Raw genomic sequence first — 10,000 nt, 5'->3', positions numbered from 1 at the left:
CTCCAATTTCTTTAACAATTCAGCAACTAACAATGACTCCAGCCACATGGAGATAGCATTCTAATAATGGACAATAGACAGCAAATCCGTAAACAAAGACATATCACAGTATTTTTGTTTGTTTTAGTACTGGAGATTAAATCTGGTGGCATTATACCTTTTGAGCTACACTCCCAACCCTATTCTAATTTTTTGTTTTGAAATGGGGTCTCACTAAGTTGGTGAGAGTCTTGTTCCATTGCTGAGGCTGTCCTCGAACCTAAGATCCTCCAACGTCAGCCTTCTCAGTACTGGGACTACAGGTGTGTGCAGCTGTGCCTGGCTCTATTACAGAATTTATGACAGGTTAGAGATGGGGGGTCTTAGAATGGAAATACCCCCCTAAAGATACAGGTGGGAAGGGGGAGGCCAGAGTTTTTCTAGAAGGGGCTAAAAAGAGCCTCATCTGGAAGGTTTTCTAGGTAGCATGTATAATTCTGGGATTTTTTTTTCCAAATACAAATCTATTACACAAATCTTATTCTCCTCTTCAGAAATACAAAAGCTTCGGTTCCCTGAAGAATTACAAAGAATTCGGCATCAAAGAGCGGCTTCAGCTCCCGCCCTGGGAGCCCGAGGCCTCTTCCCACCCGGGCACCACCGCCAACAGGTGAAGGGGGTGGCACTGTAGCACCGAGCTGCATAAACAGGCGCGCCCGGCGTTCTAAGCGAGCTTCATCTTCCCCGTCCCCCATCCTGACTGCCAATCAGCTGTCACTTGCCTGCACATCAGCTAGAGTGCACATCACTGGGCTGTCAGTGAGGCAGCTGATGAGATGCAGCTCCGGGCTGTCAATCATCTATGTTTCTTTTCTCCACTTGGGAAATATTTTGGCTCAGGAAGACAAAGAGACCCGGGCCACACGGGTCCCAGTCAGGCACTGATTCCAGGCGTGGGTCCTCCTGCCTCACCCCAGCATGATGTTGGGATGGAAGGAGGGACAGAGGGAAGAGGACACTGTTTCCTCAGTACGGCCTTTCCAGCTGTAATTCTAGTCCCCTGAGCAGAGCCTGATGCGTTGCCAAACACACAGAGCACAGAAGATAAAACAGTGAGAGTTTGGAGTTATCTGAGAGTATGCCTCAAAATATAAATAAATGAAAAAGCAAATAAAGCAGCTCAGAGGGCAGAGGACCGCTCAGTTAGGAATAATTCACCACTGGCCAGGAAGCCTTTTGCAGAGGAAGTATTTGCAGGACCGTTCCATTCATTAATGTCTCTAGAACTTCTGAAATGCCAGCTAGGACCTGAGGCAGCTTGGAAATGAGAGAGCAAGAGCTCCATGAAAGGGTTCACCAATGCCAGCTGCAGAGTCATTCTGTTGAATGTAAAGACATTCTAAGCATTCTTTGCTTGACATATTATCTGTCCCTCTGATCCTCCTGTCTGGGCCTCCCGAATGCTGGGATTACAAGCGTGCACCACTATGCCCAGCTCAAAATATTTATTAGGACTGTCCCACCCCCTTAAAAGCCCATGATCTACAAAAATTTTTTCAGCACTGGGGTTTGAACCCAGGGGCATATTACCTCTGAGCTACACCTCCAGCCTTTTTTATTTTTTTGTTTGGAAACAGGGTCTCTCACCAGATTGCTGAAAGTTCCACTATTTGCTGAAGCTCTCCTCCAACCTGTGATCCTCCTGTCTTAACCTCCCAAGTACTAAGACTACAGGTGTGCGTCGCCTGGCTACAAATTTACAAACTGAAGAGGCAGCTTCTAGCAACAAGTTTCAAGTGAACAGCAAGCCCAAGATGGCTCATTTTCCATTAGCCATGGTTACAAAGATCACATGTATGTATTAGCATAATGACTCTAATAATCATGCAACAGACACTGGTAGTACTGAGTTGTCTAAGTCCCTTCAAATTATTATATATTATATGTATGTTACATATAATATTATGCACATAATGTTATATATATGATTCATAATAATATGCATATGTGTATCATTATTATTTCCTAGTGACTTTGAAATAGATTTAGCAACTATCAGCGCTTTTAATCATGTTTATCAAGAGCCCTATTTTCTATCAACTGTCAAATGCTCTGGTCTGAGGGTTCCTGGTGTGGCAGATCCCGTCATCCTCCTGGTGTTTGTGACAGTGGGAATGTTTACCCCTCTGTCGGATCCTTTCATTTGTGCAGCACTGATCCCTGAAAACGCATCTCTCTCTGATCTAACCGGACATTAATTGCCTTTGTGTTGATGTATCCATGCCTCTCCGTCTGATAGCACAACGAACGAATCTGATTTCTGACAAGTTGGCGGAACCTAATCAGGACTGATCAGCTGTTACCCAAGGTGCCAGAGGCCGTAATTTGAGAATCTTTACAGAGTTATCACTCGCTGGAAAGACAAGGAACTGTAATTCTGTCAACACTCATTCCAAACTGTATGTTCAAAGCAGCTGGGACCTACTCCTTCCCCAAGAAAAGATAGCACTTGTCAAATAAACACCTTAGATAATTGATAAGAGGGAATTAGAAGGATGCGTGAGGAGGGGGTTCTTTTCTTTTTCTTTTTAAAGAAATCTCCATGAGCAGAACCCTGGATGTCAAGTGTGAGCTGTCAAGGATAAAAGAGGGTAGCAGAGATGGAGGCATGGAAACTTTCCATCGCTCCACTCCACTCGCCCTTATTCCTGGGTGATGTGGTTCATCTTTGTCCTACTCTCTAAACAGGCAAGTGCCCCACACAGTCTAAGCCTCCTCCGAAGCCACCAGAGCGCAGGCTGCCACTGGTTGACAATGCCTCCATGGGGGAGGGGGACGCTGTCAGGAGCGGAGGGACTATTGTCAGGCTGTCAGCGCGAAGCTGCTCTCTGAAGACCCCCATGGTTTCCTTACAGGCACCCAAAGAGGAAATATGAGAAAAAAAATAAACTTCGCTCTTACTGTATCGCTTTGGTCCATCTTCCAAACAAAAGGAAAGGGTTAATGTGGCGTCATCTTCAAAAAATTCAGTGGCAAACGCGTCCCACCAGAGGTTGTCACTATCCTGCAAAGAGACAGATCATTTATTTAACAGGCAAGAGCAGAAAATATCTCAAAGAGGATGAGGAATAGGAAGAGAAAGAAAAACCCAGTGGCTGAGGGCTTGTTACTTAGCATATGCGTGTGGGTGTCTGGGAGGGGGCGGGTGGGCGGGTGATCACTCTTCAAATTAATTGCCTCAAATGGGGACTGAATTCCAATTCAATAAGCGAGCTAACACCAACAGCATGCAAATAGGTTCTCGAGGACATGTTTGGGGGAGATTTAATAAACCTACTATGGAGCACAAGGTGACTTTTTTAACAAAAGGATTTGCATTCAATAAAAATAAATTCTCCTCTCTCTCTCTCTCTCTCTCTCTCTCTCTCTCTCTCTCTCCACTCTCTCTCTCTCTCTTCTCTCCTCTTTCTTAAGAGTGCATTCCCCTCCCAAAATAAAACAGAAAACAACACAATAATACAACCAGGCTAAAAGGGTAAATTATAAAAAATAAATTAATCAATCAGGAATATTCCTAGCTCTACTCTATGCAATTATTCCTATAAAAGGTATAGGTGTTGTTAGATCGCTAGATGATAGATGAATTGATGCACAAACAACTATCACGTGTATGCGGATTGATACTGAAGACATTTTTTGCTTGTCTCATTTGTTTTTTTACGCTTTCATAAAAGTATAAAAGTCCTACAAACACACACACAGGGCTTAGTATGATTCCCTTCGGGTTCTACAGATCCCTCTCTGTACATAACATGAGACTGGTACCAATCCCTTCTTCATATATGGACATAGCAGTATTGGGGCCCCTTCCTTCCTCAATCCTCCTTTTCCCCCTCCAGCTCCCTCCATCCCTCCCACTATTCTACTGATCTCTCTCCTCAATCACCTAAAATCCTTTTGTTCCCTATTTTCTCCCTAGCTTCCTCATATGAGAGAAAACCTTCGACCTTTAACTTTCCGAGACTGGCTGATGTCACTTAGCATAATATTCTCCAGTTATTTGAAGACTGTTTTCGGGCGATAGACAGCCACTGGCTTGTTATTAAAACAATTATTAAAAATAGAAGAGTGGAGCAGAACTCGGGCCACCCGCCTGGACTCTGCCTTGGGTTGAGTATTTCCATCTTGTTCATCCAGAAAGTACTTTGGAATAGGTCCAGTTGAAGGCAGCTAGAATGGCTGTTCCCCTCTACGGGGAGAAGAGCGCCTCCTGGAACCATGAAGTAGAAAGGCTCTGCAGTGCCCTACACGGAGGAAACTGTCCAGGCCCCTTTCTCCACAGAGGGCTTGACTTACCCCCAAATTCTTAAGCATAATCTTTCTCCAGAGAACTGCTGGTTAGTGCCAGAATTGAGGACAAGACGCTTCCCAGCTGTCTGACAGATGAAAGGGGGGCAGAAAGGGATTTGCTCCCCACTCCGTGGTCCCCACCACTGGGGCCCTGGCCAAGATATGGCAGGGTCTCTGCCGCCCATTAAGTTGTTCTTCTTATGACAACATTGAGTTGTTGTCGCTGGCAGGCCTCAGGAACGAGGCTCCAGCTCCGGCAAAGATAATTGAGGAGCCATGGAAGATTGATGCTGCCCTCTCCCTCGGAAAGGAAGAAGCTCAGACAAATGGATTTTTGTGTCTCTTTTTCTCTGGCTTCTTACCAACAGCCCCATCAAAAGCCAGTGCTTTGCTTAGTAAAACGGGGTAAAAATAAAACCACCCAAGGGCAAAGCATGGACCCACCAACGAACTATTTTCTTCTTTCAAAAACAGATTTTAATTGAGCACTTATTATGTGCAGGGCTTCAGAATGCACACAGCTGAATGAGGGAGCTCCGGACCAGAGCGCAAAACTGACTACAGAAGACAGTCAACGTGGAACCAGCAGGCAGCTTCACCCCGTGTCTAAGGCCACGGGGCGCAAACTCCATGCACCAGACTGATGCTGCGGAAGCTACTGACGCTGTTATTTGCTTGTTTGATTGATTGTTTATTGTTGTTGTTCTATGGAGCTTGGAAGTGAAAGAATCAGTAAGGAAAAGAAACCCTGCTTGGGAGGCCAGATATATTGGTTTATTTGACTTCAAGTCACTAGCCTGATAGAAAAAGAGTCAGCCATGGTAAATGTTTACTGAATGTTTCTCCTGTGCCAAGCACTGTCTAACTACTTGTTGTGTGTCTTCCCACTTAATTCACTTTATTAACTCGTTTCTTTTGTTGTTGTTGTTGTTGTTGTTTCTTTTTTGGCTATTTCGCTTTGTCTTGTTTTGTTTTCTCTCCAGTACAAATGTGAGCTTTTTGGGACCAAGGGCTTCTTTTTACCTCCTTCTCTTCCTCCCTGCCCCAGCAGTGTCTCACCCATGGCCACTTAATAAAAGTGATTCAATACCCAGACATGGGTTCTCGTCAATAATCCTAGTACTTGGAATGCTGCGACAGAAGAATCACAGGCTCGAGGCCAGCCTCAGCAACCGAGCAGACTGTTTTAAAATTTAAAAAAAAATAAAATAGGATCTAGATCAGGGGTAGGATGCTTCTTGGTTTCATCCTCAGCACCAATACCAAAACAAACAAAAGGAAATTTAGTGAATCAGTGCAGCCTCTCAGATGACCATTCCCACTTTGCAATGCAGAAATCAAATCTTGGGTGGTAACTGGACTTGCCAAAGCACACTCAGACAACAAATGGAGGAGATGGGATTTCAACTCAGCCCAGACCTGCCCTTACCTGGCTCTGTGCAGCCAGCTGCCCATTGCCCTGGCGGTCTTGGAGAGACAGGTTAGGATTCGGGAAGCCGGGAGGACGGACAGACCAACAAAGAGCATTTTGCCTTGGGCTTTGTTCTTCCCTCACCTCCCTGTTTGGTTGTACAGGTTCATCTGCTGAGCTCGTGTCCGAAAGGACACTTGGCCTTATATCCCTGCTGGAATTCACTGTGGGCCACCCTGCCTCTGCCCAGCTGGGTGAAGTCAGGCAACTTTCAATTCCTGAGCTCCATTCCTCACTTAAAGTTGAAGAGAAAAACAAAAATAACCACACAACAGGGTAGAGACTAGGATTAAATAAGTTAATGGGTATAATGTACCCAAGAGACTACCCAGAACACAGTGAAGATGGTTAAGACAATCTCTCTCTTCCTCTATTGACTATCTCCAACATCCTGTCTGGGACAGGATGGATTTCATGTTCTAAAGGATCGCATATAAATAAATAAATAAATAAATAAATAAATAAATAAATAAATAACTTTACAAACAATCTGTTTAAAATCAGGTACTTTTTCTATCACGTCAACTGTGGACAACCTGTTTACCTAGCAATAGCATCTGTCTACCTGGCAGTTAAACCCCAAGTGGAAAGGTGTTAGTCGGCCTCCAGTATTAGTCAGAGGCCCAGAGACTGGATGGGGTCTCTACCTCCACATCTCTCTAACTGACACTGGGGCTCTGGTGCTTCTGTAGAAGGAACAAGCATAGGGAAACTCAGGCTGATCTTAGGTCACTAGAGAAAAGAAAGACTCTGGCTACAATGAGGGGTGTGACTTGTCTGTGGGTGGCCTTATGGCTCCACAGGGCCAAGGTTCATGAATTTCACAAGTCTCAATAATGGGCATAATGTAGCACACTTTTAATCCCAGCATTTGGGTGGCTCAGACAGGAGGATCATGGTTCACGGACAGCCTCAGTTATTTAGTGAGGCCCTTTGAACTCAGTGAAACCCTGTTTCAAAATAAAGAATAAAAAAATAGGGCTGGGGGTGTAGCTCAGTGTAGAATGCCATTGGGTTCCATACTCAGTGTAATAATAATAATAATAATAATAATAATAATAATAGGTATAATGATCTGAGAATTTCATTCAAATTAACTGCAAGAGAACATGGATGAGTCTATATCAGGAAATTATAGAATTGGTAAGAGAAAGGTCTGTGATCACATAAGTGCGTAGAAAAGCAACTGGTTTTGGTTAAAAATCTTAGAAGAATATCCCCCAAATGGAAATGTGCTACTGAAATCACAGTGTGATATATATAATAGATAGGTAAAATAATACTTTAAGGTTGAATAGATGAATGGGATTCCTTATTAGAACATCACAATCCCAACTCAGAAAAGTCTCTCTGCAAAGTTGTCCACTGATCTTAATTGCTGACCCCATACTTTCTCTTGGCTGATAATTTGAAGCATAAAAAACTCTTTGTTATATTTCAAAATTTTATGGTTTTGTGGATTGAACCTAGGGATATTTTACCTCTGAGCTATAGGCCTAGCCTTTTTTAAATTTTTTTTTTTTTTTTTTTGGTGGTACTGGGGATGGAACCCTTCTACCTCTGGGCTATACTCCCAGACCTATTTTATATTTTTATTTGAAAACAGGGTCTCTTAAGCCAGCGAGGCTGGCTTTGAGCCTGCACGATCCTCCTGTCTCTGCATCCCAAGCGCGGGGATTACAAGCATGTGCCACCACGCCAGGCCTTTTTAAAAATTTTAAATTAATTAATTAATTTATTTATTTCAGTGCTGGGGATGGAACCCAGGGACATTCTACATCCAAGTTACAGCCCCATGCCTATTTTTATTCTTTACTTTGAAACAGGGTCTCACTGAGTTGCAAAGGGCCTCACTAAGTAGTTGAAGCTGTCCTCAAATCACAATCCTCCTGTCTCAGCCTTCCAAATGCTGGAATTACAAACATGCGTCACCATGCCCTGCTTCTTTATTTATTTTTAAAGAGGGTCTTGCTAGGTTACTGAAAGTCTTCCTAAATTGCTGAGGCTGATCTTGAACCTGTGATTCTCCTGTCTCAGCCTCACGAGTACTGGGATTACAGGTGGGCATCATCATGCTTGGCTATATTTATAAATTATGATTATCAGCTCCCCTTACTCTCCCATGCCCATATAGAGCTGTTGAATAACCCTCAGTTACGAGAGAACAAATGTTCATGTGGGAAAGGAATAAAAGGAGATGTTGAGTAGAGTTCAGACTTGTGCTGCTGAGGTTGAAGATGGAAAGAGTGTGCACTTGGGTCCCCGGAGCTGATGGCAGTACCCATAACACAACTGTGCTAAGTGTTTCACATGTATCGAGCCATCTTATATCAAAGCCACTCTAATTGCTACCAAAGGAAAGAGCCAGCAGCCTTATAGAGAATCTATGGCCTTAACCTCTGTGTTACACTGACTTGAACATATATATGCAATTCATAAATATATATTGAATATATATGCAATTCATATATATTAGATATATGAATTCTGCCTCTTATTAGCTAAAAGATCTGAATCAAGTTACCAAATGCTTTGAATCTCTTTGCTCATTTGAAAATCAGACTAATAATATCAGTAGGCTTTGAGGATTGAAAAACCCCAGCACATAGTAGCTGCTCAATAAATGTCAGTGGGTCCTATTCAGTACTATCTCATTTGACTCTTAAATTATTTGTATTTATATATAAATAAAATTATAAATAATATATAAATATGTGAAAAAATATAAGTATATTTTCACATATTTATATATAAGTGTATGTAGAATATAAATATGTAAATATATTTATAAAGTATTTATTATAATTTATAGGTGATTTAATTATATATTATAAATATAGTATGAATATATATTTATTATTAGAGAATCTGAATTTCTGAAAAAGTTAAACTACTCGGTAAAGTTCAGACATTCAGCAAGTGATGATCAAAGTTAGCATACTCGTCTGCCTAATTTCCAATCCATGTTTAATTTTCCAAAGAGTTGTGCTCAAAAAATGACTTTGTGCTTCGGTTAAAGACCAGAATGTTTCGCAGGAGCTGGAGGAAGCAGTTGGCTGGCACTGGTTCAAATAAATTCCACAGGAGGAAATTTTCCCCTCTAACATTTTGGGGGTCTGAACCCTTCACTGCTCATGTGGTTTTTCTGATAATACACTTCCTCTTTGAACACCTCTTGCTTCCATCTTGCTGCCTAGAATAGTTTCTGGGATCAGTTACACATATTTTGTAGAATAAATTTGCATAATGAAGAGGCTAGGCCTTTAGATGTGGCAGGAATGCAGCTACTAGAAGCTTGGCTGAATCAAGTAAAAAAAATCCCTGCAAATCTTACGGCCCAAAGTGGGGGAGACTCAGCTCCTAGCCACCCAGCTGACTCTAAATTGTGATTATGACAAAATAACTTCCTTCCATTTTCCAGCTTGTCATTGTACCATCCAGAATGCATGTAACCTGCTGCCCACACTCTTCTTGGCCATATGGAAGAAAGAGGACAGAGTTACGAAATCTGAAAAGGACATAGTTAATACCTGCAATGCTATGTCCAGCTTAGCAGCTCCACGTCTTGACTAAAAACTGAGAGCTAATATCATTGAAAAAATGCAAGAGCCATGAAATTCTCAGTTCTCCTGTGTGTGTGTGTGTGTGTGTGTGTGTGTGTGTGTGTGTGTGTGTGTGTGTGTTTTACTGGTGATTGATCCCAGAAACATTCTATCTATCTTTGAGCTATACCTCCAGCCTTGTTTTATTTTTTATTTTGAAACAGGGTCTCCCTATGTTGCTCAGACTGGCCTTGAGCCTGAAACCCTGTCTTTGCCTCCCAGGTACAGGGATTACAGGCATACACCACCATAACTGGCCACCATTCTCTTTGAAAACTGGACAATGTGGTCAAGTTCAGGAAGCTGCATTAGTGAAGGTATCATGGCTCTTTTCAGGTGAGAATCCTAGAAAAACTCACAAAGCCTGGTTTACCCTAAGCTTTGTAGGGATCCTAGGATGCAGCCAGCCTCTGTAACTCCACACAGGTAACCAACTTATGTCAGCTAACTTGGACATTAACCAGGAAATTCACTGAGTCTGGCCAGTTGGTTACGATCAACTTTTTGGAATTCCTGAGTAAAGTTCATGGTACATCCCTTAAAACCCAACCATTAGCTTCAGAACCTATTCCCAGGTGTGTGGTGTGGGTGCACACAC

General features: G+C 42.6%; 1 protein-coding gene across 6 annotated transcripts in view; it reads right to left on the bottom strand.

Moving 5' to 3' along the window:
* Positions 1–10,000, bottom strand: part of LDB2 (LIM domain binding 2) — a gene marked incomplete at both ends in the record, with an annotated part of 388,217 nt that overhangs the window by 233,435 nt on the left and 144,782 nt on the right. For all 6 annotated transcript variants that reach the window (XM_080697020.1, XM_080697021.1, XM_080697022.1 and 3 more), the window contains one exon: positions 2,941–3,043. In XM_080697020.1, coding sequence (XP_080553146.1) covers positions 2,941–3,043 — 103 coding nt within the window. The remainder of the gene's footprint in view (positions 1–2,940; positions 3,044–10,000) is intronic.

The sequence above is a fragment of the Muscardinus avellanarius genome, assembly GCF_963383645.1.
Source record: "Muscardinus avellanarius genome assembly, chromosome: 6".
Taxonomy (NCBI): domain Eukaryota; kingdom Metazoa; phylum Chordata; class Mammalia; order Rodentia; family Gliridae; genus Muscardinus; species Muscardinus avellanarius.
This window is presented reverse-complemented; position numbering and strand designations above follow the sequence as displayed.